The sequence below is a fragment of the Clarias gariepinus genome, chromosome 5 (genome assembly GCF_024256425.1).
Source record: "Clarias gariepinus isolate MV-2021 ecotype Netherlands chromosome 5, CGAR_prim_01v2, whole genome shotgun sequence".
Classification (NCBI taxonomy): Eukaryota; Metazoa; Chordata; class Actinopteri; order Siluriformes; family Clariidae; genus Clarias; species Clarias gariepinus.
This window is the reverse complement of record NC_071104.1, coordinates 36,344,065-36,363,868: the sequence shown is the minus strand read 5'-3', so window position 1 is coordinate 36,363,868 and position 19,804 is coordinate 36,344,065. Positions and strand designations below refer to the sequence as shown.

At 37.7% G+C, this 19,804-nt stretch overlaps 1 protein-coding gene across 1 annotated transcript in view; it reads left to right on the top strand.

Annotated features, from left to right (window-relative positions):
* Positions 1-16,660, top strand: part of hibch (3-hydroxyisobutyryl-CoA hydrolase) — a 42,888-nt gene extending 26,228 nt beyond the window's left edge. The window contains exons 8-14 of the mRNA XM_053497433.1: positions 6,197-6,342; positions 11,403-11,489; positions 12,226-12,284; positions 14,203-14,284; positions 14,610-14,729; positions 15,776-15,809; positions 15,900-16,660. Coding sequence (XP_053353408.1) covers positions 6,197-6,342; positions 11,403-11,489; positions 12,226-12,284; positions 14,203-14,284; positions 14,610-14,729; positions 15,776-15,809; positions 15,900-16,015 — 644 coding nt within the window. The 3' untranslated portion in view covers positions 16,016-16,660. The remainder of the gene's footprint in view (positions 1-6,196; positions 6,343-11,402; positions 11,490-12,225; positions 12,285-14,202; positions 14,285-14,609; positions 14,730-15,775; positions 15,810-15,899) is intronic.
* Positions 16,661-19,804: the final 3,144 nt, after the last annotated feature.

Here is a 19,804-nt window from a genome sequence, read left to right as displayed (position 1 = left end):
CCAGTAGCATTTAGCATTCATGCTAAAAACATCAAAGAAAATATACTTGCAATTTATACTGCGTACTGCATTTGGAGAAGGCTGAGTATTACATTGTAGGTGTATTATTATTATTATTATTATTATTAATATAACATTCAATACAGAGACAGTGTTAACAAGCTGCTGCCTTACTTAATTGGATGTGTCTGGATGTGTTTGTTAATTTCAGATATCTTTGATTTTTTTTTTCATTGCTAATGCAAACACCAGGGAGGATTTCTTATAGAATTTTTCTATTGACCTTAATTGTGAAACATTTGTTCTCATGTAAGATTTACTGAGTGTTCTGCAAAACCAGCCACAGGTCTTCTGAGGACTTTTTTTCTTTGTTTTGTCTAAAAAGTGATCGCTTATATAACATGCACCTTTTTTTCTGCCATACAAAATATTTTTCTGTGACTTTTAATTGCGTGGTGAAATATCGATGTTTAAAAAAATGGAATATTTTTGCACTGACTAAATAATAGTCATAAAACTAAAGAAGAAAAATCAATAACAAAGTTTGAACTGAAAAACACAGGGTTCCTAAGACTTTTGAAACACTGAGTACTGGACATAACACTAATACTAAACCCAGTCTTAGATAAAAAGATGAGGCTCCCTCACCATCTCCTCCCTAACCATCTGGAGGGGCAGAATTAGGATAATCCTAAATGATCTCCAGGTAGAATAGGCTCTAAAAGTGTATTTATTTCCATAAAGGAAAATTATACAGTAAAAAAAAAAAAAAACATTGAGAACCACATTAATTGAGTCAGGAATGTGTGTTGATCATTAAGAGCTGATGATGCTTAACCCTGTGTGTTTAAAGAAATCACTTTTTCTAATAAAGTGCATCAGGATTTATTTTTAAAAATATATTTTTTTATCTTTCTGCCCCTAAACACCAATACAGTAGAAGAGAGAAGAAATTAATTGAGAAATTGAGATGTGATCAAAGTGTAGATGTTTAGCTTTAATTCAAGGAGTTTAACAAAAATATTACATTAACCGTTCAGGAATTACAGACATTTATTTATTTATTCATTGATCTATTTTTACAAAGTCCTTTTATTATTTACAGGATCAAATATAACCAGACAAACTTGCACAATCATAAATATGTTTAATAGCTAAATGCAAAAAGCTCTTCCAGCAAAACGGTGCCCAGAGCATCACTAATGTAAAATAAATGTTTTTGTTTTAAAGAAGAAGACCTGACAACCGCAAATATATGAACACATGGACTGTGTAAATGTAAATCTTCTGAACCTAGTGTAGGTTAAAGACTCTAAATGTGACCCTTTGTTTTCATTTCCCAGACAGTTCAATTTAATAACCTGTCAATTCCTGTTTTATTCTGCAATAAGAGATTAAATAAAGCCATTTATCCCGGCTGTGCTGGACCGTATGGTGTAGGTGATGGTAACGTCCTGCTGACTTGCCGCTGGGTGCCGTATTGCGAGACATCCGACACCTCCTTAATGGTAGACAGCATGAGGTAATGAAATGGCCAGAATATGAGTCAGGCACCACTCGCTTTCATTTGCAGCTCATCTTACTCTGAAATCTCATCCACAATGTGTCCTGGCACTTAATCCTCCCTGTGATTCCTTCAAAAAATATCAGCGCCTGCGAGTCATGGTGTCCACCAGGGGATGAAAAAGAATTGATTTTTTAGATGAATCAAGATATTTTCTTAAATTATTCTGGGATTTTTTTTTTTGTGTGTGTGCATAAAACCTAATAATTGGATGTCGATGCAGGCTTTTGTGCTACCTTTCTTAATTTATAAAAATGACACAAAATATCACTAAAGAAGAATAATCTAAGGAAGAAAAAAAACTTTCTTACTGTACATGTAGCACTATTTTTTATACAAAAGCAATAAAAAGTTCTGTATTATAAAAATGTATCCATCTTCAAAAAAATTTAATTTACAAATTCTTAAAGAAAGAAAAAAAATTCAAATGACTTTTAGATTGCTATTAATGTACACTGCATGAAATATACAACCTTATAATGTTGAAGACCCTACAGTATCTAGGGCTTTAGATCCACAGTTTAAGCTCTGATGAGGTTTTTTAAAATTATGTGAAATTACATCCTTCTTTTTTTTTTCCTTACAAGCTAAGCTAATTCGTAAACTCAACAGATTAAATTATTTATGAGTAACATAAATAATTATATGTATTCATTCCTATGTAAAGCGGGCCATTTAGGCCTAGTATCTTTTAAACAACTTCTTAAATTTTTCCTTTTTTTTTTCTCAGCAATTTTAGTGTGTGCTCAAAAAAAGTGTCTGGTGCTGCATCCTAATTTGTATTTGAACTTGTATTGAAATATATCTTTTTGCCCTAAAAATGTGTCCATACTAATCTAAAGAGTTTATTTTGTTAAAGGTCCGAGCACAGTTAAGTTACAATTTGTTATAGTCTATAATGGTGACGATACTAATAACTTGGCTGCCACATTATATATAATTGTCCTTCAAAGAATCCGATTTTAGTAATATTTTACACGGCTAATATTAACCTGTCAACATGAAACTCATAACATCGTGGAACTGCATGCTCTTCTATAGGTTCTTTAGTGTTTCATGTAACTTTATATCCCTCTGCAACAGTCTGCCGCGGGATGCTGGATTTTTTTTATGATGTCTGAGAAATCCAACATTATACAGTGCTGTACAAAAGGTTCGAGCCATCCCTCAGTTCTTCATATTTCGACTATCTTGTATTTTTTTAATGTAGTCTTGAGGAATAGTTCTCCAGGCTTTTGTTTTTGTCTCTCATTGTCACTCTCAAGTTTTTTTTTTTTTTGTTGCTTTAACTTTTAAAACATTTGCTTCTATTTCTTTCATTTTAACTTAAATTAGGGAAGCAGCTCGAGCCTTTTTAAAACCTTTAAAATGCATAATTAAGGTCCCTGGTGGTTTCCAGTGTGGCCAAATGATAGTTCTGATGATCTAGCTGAATTCCAGGGTAATTATGAGACATTTAACACTGCTGAAGATTTTAGCATGGTTCAGGATTATGCATTTGCATATCCAGGTTTTTAGATTAAACACACTGCCCTAAAGGGTAATTGTGGGACAAATCCAGTGTGTGATTCGCGCATACAGTAATACAGTACAACATAATCTGCGTTTTTACAAAATTCCAATTGCAGCGTGGATTTGGGTCAGACAGACTAATCCTCATGCTGGGGGTGGAAGGGGGAATGTCACAGTCTGTCGCCTGTTTTTGTCTTTCATACCATGGGGACCTTTCTTTAAATTGCACTATATACACATACACGCTACATGACAGAAATGGAACGAATGGCATTTTGTCGACTTGAGAAAAAGAAAAAAAAAGACTCAGATTTGTCTCCCATTACTTCCCGGAATAATGTCCTGTTTTTGAAAAGGCCAGGAAATTGGAAACATGCACTCATATCACAGATGCGGCTTTTTATTAGGTAATAGGAACTCTTTATGTCCTTGCAATTATCTCAGAAGCTACAATTGAAAGACTAGTCCAACTAGCAGATGTCTCTCTCCCTTATTTAACTCCTATCGATTCGCCTTTCAGCAAACGTACAAGATGCACTCTAAAGAAAGGGAGAGACAAACCCATGAGGAAATGAATACTAATTTCCACACTGTCAGAGATTTGAGAGTGTTCTCTAATCTAGGCGACGGTCATGTGGATTCATTCCAGAGCTGATGGAAGAGCCAGATTCTGGCTTTGTGTTTAATGCAAGGATAAACACTCAGTGTATGAGGACCACCTAGGAGCTTTGTCTGCGTTACTTTTAGATAAATATTAATAAAAGGATTAAGTGGTTTATAAAACTCAAAAAAAGCTGTAAGCAGCAGATCTGTCTTTTTTAAGTTTGTCTCTTTTTTTTTATTTAATCTTTAGTCTCTTAGGATTTGAAGGCAATTCTAATGTTACGAAAATTCACCCTGGACTGTCAAATGAATAAAATATTACAAGATAATAAAATGCAAAATCTCTATATTACAAGGCACCAAGAACTTAAAAAAAATAATAATAATAATCTGCCAATCATTCTGATTTTAGCCATCTGAAGTATAAATAATACCGAACTTCATGACGGAATCAGGAATGAAATTCCATTTATTGTAATTTCTATTAAAGTTTGACTGTTTAAACCACACACAAGTTATCGACCAATTTAAGAGCTCTTGTGATATTCTGGCGTCTTGGTGCCTTGCTTCTCTATGGTTCTCTTCGCATGGAGGACTTGTGTGACCGAGGCCGGACAGCAATTCTTCAAGTACTTGTGACTGCAGGATTCAGTCAGGATTGAAATTCCCACAAACAGTTTTGTACCTGAGCCTCTAATAACAAAAGTGAACTCCGTATTAACTTAAATACTTCCAGCACACATCCTCATATCACCCATATGGGGATGGGTTCCCTGTTAAGTCTGGTTCCTCTGAAGGTTTATTCCTCCTGCCATTTCAGGAAGTTTTTCCTTGCCACGTCACCCATTGCTTGCTCATCAGGGACAATCTGATAATTGATTTTCACATATTTATACATATTTCCTTACAAAGTTCACACTCATTTCCCAAATTTTTTATTCCGTAAAGCAGCTTTGTGACAATGACCATCGTTAAAAGTGCTTTATAATTATTATTGAATTGAACTGAATTGAAATATTATATAATATTATATAACAGTAACAGTTATGGTAATTCAATTCAATTTTATTTGTATAGCGCTTTTAAACATTGACATTGTCGCAAAGCTGCTTTACACAAACAAAAGAATTATTTAGGTTTGTATGAAAGGTGAATTTGTATGAATCAAAATGATGAGACCTGATGAGCAAGCCGAGGACAACGGAGACAGTGGCAAGGAAAAACTCCTTGAGATGGTAATAGGAAGAAAATTTAAGAGGAACCAGACCCAACAGAGAACCCATCCACATTTGGGTGATAACGGGCAGCAGGAATTGATCTGCACTCATACTGTGTGTTAGGAGGCTGGAAGTTCAGTATAACAGAAGATGTGTTTAAGTTGATATGGAGTCCAGTTTGTTATTGGAGGCTCCGGTAGACTGTAGGAAATTCCAGTCCGGGGCATCCACATGACGAGATCTCCAAACAGAAGCAGGACACCAGGACGAGTCAGGCAGGTCCAGAGGGCAGAGGGGGTCTGGATCACTGGCAGCTCAGGAGTGACATGTGTAGCTGTTAATTACTGCTAGTGCTTAGCCAGTGGTGACTGTATCATTAAAACTGAAGACTGCATAACAAAATCAGAATTAGAGGGCCAAGCAGCCAAGTGGCATACAGTAGGCGCTATAATAAAATGCTTTTATTTTTCTTCAAAATTTATCCAATGATCACTAAGTCTAGATCACGACATTGTACTGTAAGTCCAGTCCAAACAGAGAAAACAAGAAATCAGCTCAATGTTTAATTATCAAACCTGGGCCTTGCAACAATCTATATATTATGGGCGTTCGAGTCAATCTGGGACTTTTGATTACACAATAACAGAACATATTTACATTACATTCATTTCTCTAAAAAAGTCCCCTGCTACAATAACGCACTTATACCAGTGTTTCACTGTTTAGTGCTTGGATACCATCAAAGTAAAAAAATTTCTCAGTACACCGGAGCCATGATCGGACTGCTTGGCACACGTCTGTGTGGAAGTGGCTTGGAGTGAGGTTAGGACTGTCTGGAAGATGCGTCAACTCCCAGGAGAGTTCCTGTAATGTGTAAGTGGCGTTGGTGACTGAATGTGCGTACAGTTCCCACAGACAGATGCATCTCTTCTGCAAGTAGATGACATGTTATGCGCCAGATTTTAAGAATGAGGTGTTCCACTCACTTTAATGACTGCACTGGGCTCTAAGCAACCGTCATTTACCGACATGTGGCCTTCTTTAAAAACGTTTGCACCATTCGAATGTTCTACTACGGCTAAAAGTCTCATCACCAATGCTGATGAGTTTTACGCTTCCATTCACACGAAATTTAATCCCAAATCCTGGTTTGACGTGAACGCTCTGTACATCTAGAGGATGGATTAGACATTATATTTAATGTAGAATCAGAGTAACTATAAAGCCTACATGTATACATTTAATAGAGGTAGTATTAGACATTGACAGGCTCCGCCACTTCTCTGTTTGGTTGCGACAGGATTATTTCCTGATGTCGGAGGTGGCTACTTTTTACCAAGACTCCAAGGAAAGCTGGGACTCTTCCTCGCCCTAACCGGGTTTCGGCTCAAGGGTCGAGACGTGCAGAGATCAGGAGTCGCCACACACTTCGTCCAGTCAGGAAAGGTAAGACTTGATCAAAGTTAATACTGAAACCGGATGCTGATTTGTTTGAGACATAACAGGAAAATCTGGTTTTACCCCACTATGTTGACTTCATCACGAACCTCTAGCATCAGCCTTTTCCTTTTGGTTACGGTCCTAGAGGGCAGATGAGGACAGGAAGTGAGCGGAGTTACCAAGTCAGCATTTTTTTCCTAACCAATCAGCAGGATGTGGGCGGAGCTGCAGTCGGCAGCTGAGTCCTGGCACAGAAACCCAGTTGATGTACCCAGGGTGCCGGGGTAAATGCTGACGCTCTGGCACCATCACAGAGAGAAAGAGTGGTGTGTAGGACAACGCCTACATCCAGGCCAAGGACAGGCAGCTTGCAGGAGACACAAAGTACAGATCAAGACAAAAATACTAGCTTATGGTTTTTTAAGATTTTTAAACAGTACTGCTAGGTGTACAGAGTAAAGCTCGGAAATATTTAGGAAATTATGTCCTACTGCTTAACATCCACAGTTGTGGTTTCATATTTTTCATCACAAAATCAACTTTCTTTATCTGCTGTATATAATACAGTGGTGTGAAAAACTATTTGCCCCCTTCCTGATTTCTTATTCTTTTGCATGTTTGTCACACTTAAATGTTTCTGATCATCAAACACATTTAACTATTAGTCAAAGATAACACAAGTAAACACAAAATGCAGTTTTTAAATGATGGTTTTTATTATTTAGGGAGAAAAAAAATCCAAACTTACATGGCCCTGTGTGAAAAAGTAATTGCCCCCTGAACCTAATAACTGGTTGGGCCACCCTTAGCAGCAATAACTGCAATCAAGTGTTTGCGATAACTTGCAACGAGTCTTTTACAGAGCTCTGGAGGAATTTTGGCCCACTTATCTTTGCAGAATTGTTGTAATTCAGCTTTATTTGAGAGTTTTCTAGCATGAACCGCCTTTTTAAGGTCATGCCACAACATCTCAATAGGATTCAGGTCAGGACTTTGACTGGGCCACTCCAAAGTCTTCATTTTGTTTTTCTTCAGCCATTCAGAGGTGGATTTGCTGGTGTGTTTTGGGTCATTGTCCTGCTGCAGCACCCAAGATCGCTTCAGCTTGAGTTGACGAACAGATGGCCGGACATTCTCCTTCAGGATTTTTTGGTAGACAGTAGAATTCATGGTTCCATCTATCACAGCAAGCCATCCAGGTCCTGAAGCAGCAAAACAACCCCAGACCATCACACTACCACCCCCATATTTTACTGTTGGTATGGTGTTCTTTTTCTGAAATGCTGTGTTACTTTTACGCCAGATGTAACGGGACACGCACCTTCCAAAAAGTTCAACTTTTGTCTCGTCGGTCCACAAGGTATTTTCCCAAAAGTCTTGGCAATCATTGAGATGTTTTTTAGCAAAATTGAGACGAGCCTTAATGTTCTTTTTGCTTAAGTGGTTTGCGCCTTGGAAATCTGCCATGCAGGCCGTTTTTGCCCAGTCTCTTTCTTTTGGTGGAGTCATGAACACTGACCTTAATTGAGGCAAGTGAGGCCTGCAGTTCTTTAGTTGTTGTCCTGGGGTCTTTTGTGGCCTCTCGGATGAGTTGTCTCTGCGCTCTTGGGGTAATTTTGGTCGGCCGGCCACTCCTGGGAAGGTTCACCACTGTTCCATGTTTTTGCCATTTGTGGATGATGGCTCTCACTGTGGTTCGCTGGAGTCCCAAGGCTTTGGAAATGGCTTTATAACCTTTACCAGCCTGATAGATCTCAATTACTTTTGTTCTCATTTCTTTCTGAATTTCTTTGGATCTTGGCATAATGTCTAGCTTTTGAGGTGCTTTTGGTCTACTTCTCTGTGTCAGGTAGCTCCTATTTAAGTGATTTTTTGATTGAAACAGGTGTGGCAGTAATCAGGCCTGGGGGTGACTACAGAAATTGAACTTTTAACTGTGATAAACCACAGTTAAGTTATTTTTTAACAAGGGGGGGCAATTACTTTTTCACACAGGGCCATGTAGATTTGGAGTTTTTTTTCTCCCTTAATAACATAATCTTCATTTAAAAACTGCATTTTGTGTTCAATTATGTTATCTTTGACTAATAGTTAACGGTTTTTGATGAGCAGAAACATTTAAGTGTGACAAACATGCAAAAGAATAAGAAATCAGGAAGGGGGCAAATAGTTTTTCACACCACTGTATATTTGGCCTCATGCAGCAAATCTTAAAGGTTAACAACTTATAATTTTCATTATTATAAGTTTGAGAGTGCTCATAGCAATCCGAAACGACTCAGCAACTGTCCATCCGTCTCATCAAATCTGTGCGGTCTGCATACAGTAGGCCCTGGATGGCCAAAGCATCTAACTGCAAGTCATTCAGAAGCAGGACGCATACTAACATATAAACTTTTAGTTGTAATAAGTTGACTGAATGGTGTCTTTTTAGCCTCTAAGCTAAATAATTTTAGTATTATAATTTCTCTAAAAACTTGAGTTTTTTATTCTAACTATAACCTTATGCTCACACACATAAGTATTCGGTTTAAAACACAACGCAAGTTTGTTTTGTCTGGTTCGTCTGATCACACCAAGTGTTGTTATTGCACCATGTAGACGCGTACGTTCATTTCCGAGGTCGTGACCCTCTATACGACCAAAGAGTATACATCAGGAGCTAAGAATAAATACAGAGGTATTTACACATCTTTTGTATGTGCATGCCTTAAAAGGATAAACATATCATCTTGTGATATTATAACTGCTCATATTCAGCTCCAGCAAACTTTAGTAACACATCACTTTTTTTTGTTGTTTTTTTCGCATTATAAAAGCACAACCGGTTCTTTCACAGGCTCAGATAGAAGCACAGGCCTTTAAAAAAATCTCTTCTACACGTGTGGTCTTTATCTGCCAGTCCAGCATGGTGTTACATAAGCACTAAGCTGTTGGGTTTAATTCTAATTCAGCCTTCTTTTCCCCCCATTTTATCTTTTAGCCGAGTTGTGTGTAAATTCCCTTTAGAGTTAGTGAAGTATAGCAGTTCAATTTAGCCACGCCCACAAAACACCATAAAAAGACAGCATGAAGTCTAAATGGTGAAAGAGTATAGTGTGGTAAATCTTCCAGTAGTGCAGCTCAGACATTACAGTGTGTTAGCTACAACATGTACAGGACACAGACGCACTCTTTCACCTTTTATAGGGGCGCGCTTACTTTTGTCTTACTTTGTCCCGTACAGGCCTGAAGTCTAGCAGGTAAGACTTTGGGTATGAGGCGGGGTACACCATGGACAGGGTGCCAATCCATCACAGGGCACACACACACACACACACATATTTACTGTAACAAACAGTTTGGGAAGGCCTATTAGCCTAATTTGCATTTTTTTGGACTGTGGGAGGAAACTGGGTCCATCGCAGGGCATACACACACACACACACACACACACACACACACACACACACACACACTCACACTCACACCCATATTACCCAGAAAAGTGCTAATAAAAATAAAACAAAACTGCTGTAATGAAAATAAATGTAAATAGTCCATTAGTGCAAAACAGCTGCAAGTAAACATCTGTATAAAATATCTGTCAATAAATATAAACTGTACACTTACCTAAAGAATTATTAGGAACACCTTTTCAATTTCTCCTTAATGCAATTATCTAATCAACCAATCACATGGCAGTTGCTTCAATGCATTTAGAGGTGTGGTCCTGGTCAAGACAATCTCCTGAACTCCAAACTAAATGTCAGAATGGGAAAGAAAGGTGATTTAAGCAATTTTGAGTGTGGCATGGTTGTTGGTGCCAGACGGGCCGGTCTGAGTATTTCACAATCTGCTCAGTTACTGGGATTTTCACGCACAATCATTTCTAGGGTTTACAAAGAATGGTGTGAAAAGGGAAAAACATCCAGTATGCGGCAGTCCTGTGGGCGAAAATGCCTTGTTGATGCTAGAGGTCAGAGGAGAATGGGCCGACTGATTCAAGCTGATAGAAGAGCAACTTTGACTGAAATAACCACTCGTTACAACCGAGGTATGCAGCAAAGCATTTGTGAAGCCACAACACGCACAAGCTTGAGGCGGATGGGCTACAACAGCAGAAGACCCCACCGAGTACCACTCATCTCCACTACAAATAGGAAAAAGAGGCTACAGTTTGCACAAGCGCACAAAAATTGAACAATTTTTGAAGACTGGAAAAATGTTGCCTGGTCTGATGAGTCTCGATTTCTGTTGAGACATTCAAATGGTAGAGTCAGAATTTGGTGTAAACAGAATGAGAACATGGATCCATCATGCCTTGTTACCACTGTGCAGGCTGGTGGTGGTGGTGTAATAGTGTGGAGGAGGTTTTCTTGGCACACTTTAGGCCCCTTAGTGCCAATTGGGCATCGTTTAAATGTCACGGGCTACCTGAGCATTGTTTCTGACCATGTCCATCCCCTTATGACCACCATGTACCCATCCTCTGATAGCTACAAAGCTCGAATTATTTCAAATTGGTTTTTTGAACATGACAATGAGTTTACTGTACTAAAATGGCCCCCACAGTCACCAGATCTCAACCCAATAGAGCCTCTTTAGGATTTGGTGGAACGGGAGCTTCGTGCCCTGGATGTGCATCCCACAAATCTCCATCAACTGCAAGATGCTATCCTATCAATATGGGCCAACATTCCTAAAGAATGCTTTCAGCACCTTGTTAAATCAATGCCACGTAAAATTAAGGCAGTTCTGAAAGAGGGTCAAACACCGTATTAGTATGGTGTTCCTAATAATCCTTTAGGTGAGTGTATTTTACCAATTGTAAAAAAAAAGTACTGCTAAATAGCAGAAACAAAACAAAAAAAGGTGAAATAGAATGGATGCATATGTTAATACGTTAATTCAACTTAGTGACATTTTTATACAGCAGCAACATTAAAGGTAAATTGGTGTGTCCAATTAATATAAATAAACTATTTATACGTTCTAGTCGTTTGTCCATCTAAAAAAATAATAAATAAAGGTGTTTGATGAATGAGGACGGGAAGCGTTATGTGTCCCTGTGTCTCTGCTCGCAGATCGCGGACCTGGAGAAGGATCTGGTGAGTCTAAATTCTCCCTCGGCCGGCAACGTGGCCGCAGTCCTCGACTCTTATCAGGAGCAGGTGAGTGATGGAGACTCGTTTTTGTTTGCTTGCCAAACAGTTCACACACACTTTCAGCGTCTCCATCCTGTACAGCTTGAGGCGTGTTTGTGTACACATCCTGCGTGTCCTAAGTACACATCCGCAGTGTTAGTGAGGTTTTAATAACTAACATGCGCCGGCTTATCTGATGTTTAGTGTGGTGCGGTCTGCTTTATTGGCACAATCAGGCAGGGTTTATGATGTTTAGCGCAACACATTTATTTCTGTGTGGCGGGGGGGGGCAGAGCTGGAGTCGCATAACAGCTCTGATGTCATGCAACGTTCCTGAAATGTCTGTCGGGGGGGAAACACACATTAGCATTCAGACACTCGGCGTTGTTCCACCCACGCACACTTCAGAGTAACACACTGAACCTTCCAAAAAATACCACCATTTTAACACGCATTTCTAACATTGTTTAGTAACATTTTTGAGCTTATTTGACATAAGAGGAGGATCTGAGGATCTGCATGTGTGTGTGTGTATTAGAATGTGAATACATGACAAATATGAAGGAATATTTACCGTGTTGTAAGAATAGTTGGTTAATATAAGCATTAAAGACAGCATTGTGGTGTTAGAGTGAAAATGTTGATATTATAGCATTAAAGAATTGTAATAGAGAGTTTTAGTCTCTTAAAATGACTCGCGTTGTTTAGTGATTCCGTCCTTGATTCCGTCCTTAAGCATCGTCTCATGTCCACATGTCCACAGAGCACACTGGACATCGAGAAGCCGTTTGTCCTGCAGCAGCACATAGAAGACATCGACAGGTAAAGTTAGTCTCTCTGTCTCGCTAGACAGAAAACTCTCTGCTCTGTCTTGATGTGGAAAACGTCCTAAAATGTTAACATTGGAATATTTCGCATAAATACAAAAGTTAGTTGATTGAGTAAATGTTTATGAACAGGATTTTAAAATCTTCTCAGGAATTCCGTAACATTGCTCATGCTAGCTATCTGGTAGCTACTGTAAAAATATTCATGAAGTAGACGTACTCACGTTCTTACGTATGGTGTTAGAAACATCCACCTTCCAGTGTTTTATTTTAAAGGCCATAGAAGTTTATTTTTTTTAAATATAAAACAAGCTTTTCCATACAAGGATATAGACACGCCCACATTTCTGTATTCGGTCTTAAACACACCTGTATTTATGTGTATAGTATTTAGCGTTTGGAATCACTAGTCACTAACCGATACCATATTATCCTGACACCTCGGTGGCGATTCGATTAATAATGCGATTCTGTAAGTATCACGATGTTATAAATATCCTTATTCAATATTACATTCTTGGAGGGGAAAAAAAAGTTGAGTGTTCTCTCATTTAAAAACCAAGCGCAGCATTTAAACAATACAAACGAACTTCAAACAAAAAAGCTACATTGTTTCTGAGCAGCGTGTACAGTATCTCTGTCATAATATATTATTTCTAAACAAACTTACCAAATAATTCACTCCTACCACACTGAATGAAAATGAGTGCGCGACCTGTAGGATCCTACAGAAACGGTAGGCGTTTTACTTTCCTAAATCCCTCCAAAGTCTTGCACGTATGGTCTGAGACTAATTAGCATTGTGTTTCGAAAAAAAAGGGCCAAGCAGAGGCTTTTTAACTATTTTTTTATCGCACAACTTTTAATAATGTAACGCCATGAAAATGTGTTTCTGTTGCAACAAATAGAGGTTCGTGCACTCGGCTGATAAACGCAATAAATAATTAACAATATTGATTTTGGAATAAACATAGTAATGCGTAAATCGGCACGCAAAATAATCACGATTTATAACAGAAACGATCTTACCCCCCCATCTCTAATAATCTTAGACATGCCCGCTGTTTCCTACATATAATCCCCAGGACATGCAAACATTTCCCTGTATAGACACACCCACTTGTTTCCTTTTATAGACTCAACACACCCACTTTACAGTACATGTTAATAAAGACACCTCTGCATTCAGATGAATGGTCTTGGAGCCACACCCACATTCCCAAATATGGTCTTACCCAGGTGACCACTTTTATTTGACACACCCACATTCCTATATTTTATCTTCCAGACTTACGTCTATTAACTGGAATGGTCTCAAAGACACACCCACCTAGAGTTACTTGTATTTTCTTCATATTGAGACTCGCACACAAATCCACATGTCTAGGTTTAAGGAAACACCCACATATAGTCCGTCTTATGTCCATATATGGACTTGGATACAAGTTTATGGTCTTAGAGAGATAAGAGTTATTCTTATGTCCATATATAGACTTTCATCTCTAGTATATAAATCTCTTATAAAGGTCACACACACACACATTTACATTTACAGCATTTGGCAGACATCCTTATCCAGAGCGACACACACACACATTCAAACCAGGACACACAATGGGAATTTTTTCTCAGCCATAAAAATACAGCACTGTTCCTGATCAAAGCTCTAAAGTTATCAGAAGTAATCAGGCGACAGCTTGCTGTTGAGGTTTGACCGGACAAAATATTAACTAATGATCAAACAAACTCCATGTTTACCCGCCTCACCCAGACTTTAATTGTATCTGAGTGTGTTCTAGTGCGTTGTCCAGGTGAGTTGTGTTTCCAAACCGCACAGTTCACCTGAGGTACGAGTTGCTCTTCATGCCGCGTGTACGAGGGCTGCGGTTCTCACCGATTCGTCTCCATTACAGGCTGTTTGAAGGTCGCAGCGTGGAGGAGATCCTGGAGAAGCTGGAGAAAGATCAGTCTACGTTTGCACAGAAGCAGGTGGAGGTGCGTTTCATAGACACACACCTGACGCCCACCTGACCAGTGTATAAGGAAGTGTTTAACAGAAAGTGTACAAGCAGAGCAAAAGTGAAAATGGCACCAGTGTTGAACACACCACAAGAAGACAACTGTGGCAAGTGTCAATAAAAGTAGAATAATTTCCAATAATAGACACACTGAGAGGAAAGCACTATCTGCCCTCTTCTGTATACATCAGTTCACGCTTCTTTATCGCGCCACTGTGAAGGTTGTCTGCAAAAAGTTTCAGAGACCCTCATTTAGAGAATGTGCCGCTACAGTTTTTGTTTTTTTCTTTCTCGTGGTGTAGATTTTGTCGAAGATGTCTCCGACGTCACTGAAGCTCACCTTCAGACAGCTGCAGGCCGGAGCCAGTCTGACTCTGCAGGAAGTGTTAGTGATGGAGTACAGACTCAGCCAGGCCTGTATGGTGCGTCACAGCTTCTACCCAAAGAACTTTGCTTTTCTTTATAATTTTTGCATAATAATGAGATGTTTACCCATCATGAGACAAATTTCTTGGATTAACTTTTTTTTTTCATATAAAGAGCTCATTTTATGCTAATAACAAGATGTTGACTAGTAATGAGAAGTTTCATAAAATGCACACTGACAAGATTCTTTTAGTATAACGAGACTCTTGTAACGTGATGTTTTCCTTTTTCGTAATAACATGATCGATTTCTCGTAACAATCTTCTCTCACACGTCTCTCATAACAATAACATCCAGAAGTTTTTTTTTTTTCCGACCTGTCGCCTTTCTCACTAGAAATAAAAAAAAAAGTAACATCCAGACCTTTTTTTTTTTATTATTTTTTTATGTAGTGATCATGTAACCGGACACTTTTCTTATGAACAACTAGAAGTTTTTTTCTCGTAAGCAGCCAGACGTTATTGCAGTAATGTGAGTTTTATTCATAACTAAAACATACCTGTACGAGATATTTTGTTTGTTTTTTTTTGGTTTTTTTTTGTAATGATGAGAGCGTTCCTGTAACAAGAGGCTTTTCTCGTGAACAACCAGACGATTTTTTTTCGGATCCAGACAATTTAGACCTGTAGCAACCGGTAAGGAGTAACCAACTTGTTTTCGCAGCAACCAGTCATTTTCTCCATAACCACCAAACATTTTTATCTCATAACCACCAGACATTTTTATCTCATAACAACCAGATGTTTTTTTCATAACAGCCAAAACATTTTTTTATATATATATATATATATAATTTATATATATATTAGCCAGAAGTTTTTTTCCCCCAAAAACGTTTTTTTTTCTTCGTATGAACAGTTTTTTTTGTATCAACCAAACATTTTTTTTCATACAAAGCTACATGCTTCACTCACAATTCTTACAAACTTTACAACTGTGTAATTAAGGTTTTTATCCAATTTAACCATGTAAACCTGTTCCTGTTTTATTTATGCATTATTTGTAAAGAAGCTTTTATACCCTGTTTGTGCTTGTTTTGCAGAGAGGACATGATTTCTACGAAGGTGTGAGAGCCGGTAAATTTTTTTATACAGTATAACTCAAAAACTTTAAAGGCTTTATTTTTATTTTCAAAAATAAAAAAACACGTTTCTCTGTGTTTGCAGTATTAATTGATCGAGATCAGAGTCCGAAGTGGAAACCGGCGACGCTAGCCGAAGTCTCGGAGCAGTATGTGGAGGAGAGTTTCGCTTCTCTGGGAGACAAAGATCTTAAACTGTGAAACAACGCTGCAGGCAGAAAAAAACCTCTGAAGACCCGTAGTCCTGTAGATCTGTAGTTTCTTTCTTTTTAAGACTAAAATATACTTAGATGTGTAATAAACATCAAACACACAGGTAAGGAGTAACCAGGGGAAAAACACACCTTCTGACCCACTGGCACATTATTTAAAAAAAGAACGTCAAGCTTCCTTTAAGCTTCAACATTCAGTTATGAGGCCGTAACGTTCTCTACATAATGTCTATCTGAAATCCCCTGAAGTTCTCCAAACCACTTCAGCTTCTGAAAAGTTATATTTATTACACACCTGACAGTTCTGACCAAATACATTCAAATTAGGTGTTATTGATTGTGTGCATAATTCTTTAAATCAGTAAACAACATAATACATTATTGATGTTTCCTTGTTTCTTATTTACATATTTTTTTTAATAGCATTTCACTTAACACATTCTTTAAACAAAAAATCATGCTTGTAGTATACACAAAACCAACTGTTAAAACACAGTACTGGTGCTTATTAGGTTTTTTTTATACATGTTGTTATCCAGCTGTTTTGGAGAGATGATTTTATATGAGCTCCAAAAATGGCAATTTTTCAGCGTTACAGTAGACTGTCTCACTTTAAACAATAATCAATTAAAATGCAAATTTTTATATTTTTTTATTGATCCTAAAATTGGTGTAAGATTCTAGAAGCATATGACCTGTAAAGATTGTTGCTTAAATAGGTTTTTGGTAAAAGCTTTAAACAGCAAAAAACCTGTAGTGTCCGTAACCATGTCAAATTCATGTTGTATTATCTTAACAATTTTGCATTTTAGAATAATAAACTTTTTCAGGTTTATGTGTTTTCATGTGAAATCTAAATTGGTCGAGTTTCATCTGAATGACAGTTAATATTGTTGAAAGATGTAAATTAGAAAAAGTTACGGACACTACAGACATAATAGGGCAAGAAATTGTATTTAGCAAATGTGTTTCTTTTTATCTGATAAAAATATAAATGTGTATAAAAATTTACAAAAAAACGAAGTACTGTATGGATCGGAAGATAGTAGTGTTACGAAAAATGGTGTTCTACAATCTCATCTGGAAATTCACACTTTTTTTAGCACCAATTCCATCTTTTGGCCACAAATAAATGTTTCTTAATGTGTGAGAAATGAATGTGCATGGGTATTTAAATGGGCCCCGCCTTATTTCCTCCAGCCTTCCCAAACAGTCTAACATTAGCCAATTTAGCTAACCGTCTAGCTCACTTTGGTTCATCCGAAATCAATCTTTTTGTTTCAAATTGTCGATCATTTATTTACCATCTGTCAGAAGTGTTAAACTATAACGTCTCCATGACAACAAAAATTTATTTCCATTTCCAGCACTTCACTGTTATACGCACAAGCATTGGGTACAATGAACCTCTTAGTTTGCTCATTTTCACGGATGGTGCAGTTCGATAAATTGTAATAAATTAAAAATAATGGAGTATGACGTGCATACGAAGTATTGCATAACCACTGTAAACATGTGCAATACTGATTCCTGGATTTGCAGCTGCCATCTTATATACAGTAGGTACAGTTCTGTATATAGTATGTGTAGTTAAAAGCAGTTTTAATCCAGGCTTGATCATGATTAGTCCAAAGCCATAGGGTTTGCGGCATCACGGTCTGAACTCCTACGTACAGTAGCTCCACCCCTGTGCCAGTTTTGTGCATCACCGATGTTTAAAATAGAAACTTCCTTTCACCCCCAACTTGGACTGAAAATGCTCGGTTTCCGGAAAGCCGGTTAATTAATTACTCCCCTGAGTCGAGTGAGACATTTTCTCTGGCAGGCGACAGAGCCGCTAATCTAATGACTGAACTGCCAGCGCTGTGAGCTTCTCCCCAAAAGCTTATGCAGAACTGATACTTGAGCTTCAGAAACAAAAACGCTGATCATGAACACAGCATGATTTTTCCTAACTTATAAGTTTTAGTTCTGCTCCGACCTTAACTCTAAACTCAACACTCAAGAAGTTTAATGATCTTGTACGATCCAGTCTGTTGGGACAAATTTCACACAGGTGTCCCCTGTGTACTTTGGAGTCAGTAGTAACTGGATTGAAAAAAGGGTGCTTTTCGGCGGTGTGTGATATTCCATACAATTGTTAACTCCAGTTGAGAGGCGACACCATGTAATGGTCAGTAAATGGCCTCTATGGAAAAGTTGGCTGTTCTTGTCTACAAGAACTGACGAAAAGTGCCAGAACAACAGCTAGAACCCTGGTTTGGCAGCTAGCATCATACAAAAATTTTTTTTTTGGTGTGTCGTGTTTTCATATAATACCTGTAAAATAACTGCTATTCAGCTTATCGAATTTTTTTAAGTGTCAAAATTATGACATTTGATTAAAACAAGGCACATAAAATGCTTTTTGAGACTGTAAAAGTGCAAAAAAATATGATACAGATATTGAAAAGTTAGATTTTTGTTTTGAAATGTACATCACTTCCGATGTCTTTACAGTATAACATTTAGTTATTGGTTCAATTGTATTACTGTGGTGGCACATGGTACTGTGCTTCAATCACTTTTACGCCTTCATTCACGAGAAATATCACAAGTGCCAGTTTGACTTGAACGCCCCTCGTAATTAAATCCAACTAATTCAAAATCTTTTTAATTGTTAAGATAGTATTTTTTGCAATGTAACATTTTTAAAAACCTATTACAGTGGAACCTTGGATTACAAGCATAATTTATTCAACACTTGTAAACCAAATTAAATTTTCCTATAAGAAATAATGGAAACTCAAATTATTCGTTCCACAGCCCCAAAAAATAAATACATTTTTAAAATAATTAAAACAAAATATAAAGTAAAAAGTAAAAAATAAAACAACCTGCACTTTACCGACTAAGTGTTTCTATTTATGCGCGCATGCACTGTGTGTGTGTGTGTGTTTGTGTCAATTTACGCGCGCGCACACATGACAGGCTGAGGGAGAAAATATGTGCGCGGATGTTGATTATACCAGTAAGAGATGCGCACTAAGACCCAGCAGGGAAGGCGATTACCCACTTCCGCAGCACAAGAGAGAGAAAAAACATTGGCTCAGTTGTGATCACGTGACACTCGGCGTCAAAACAAGAAGCGCATGCATGATACATGATACTCGCAAACCAAGACTTGCTCGTTTTTCAAGTCAAATTTTATTACAAATCTATTTCTTGCGGAACACTCATAAATCTTGTTACTTGCAGTCCGAGGTCTCACTGTAAAAATAATAATAATAATAATAATAATAATAATCAGCTAAAGAAAAAAGGCAGTTCTCGGAAGGCATTGATTCATTTTATTGACATCACTTTTACTTTCTTTCAGTTTCTTCTTTATATTATTTACAGAGATCAGTCAGTGCTAAACAATTTTTTTATATACATGTTTATTAATTTATTTGTTTGTTTTTTTTTACCACAAACCTTCAGAGCTTCAGTGTGACAGGACAGCTACACAACGAAGTGGACAAATCTTTATTTTTTTTTGTTTACCCCTAAATAACCGATATGACCTTGTGTAGCACACAAAAATAACCTGCCATTGTTTAGCTAATCTGCTCCACGCCTGATGTGTTAATATAAGAGGTGCTGACTCATCTGAAATAGTGTTAGTAATGCGAGAGGAGCTGGAGATTATCCAGGATCAGTTCATCTAATCGCTGCTTTTACTCTGAACTGTGAAATGGATTTGCTGCTGCTTAAAGTTCTTAATACACACACACACACACACACGCTAGCACTTCAT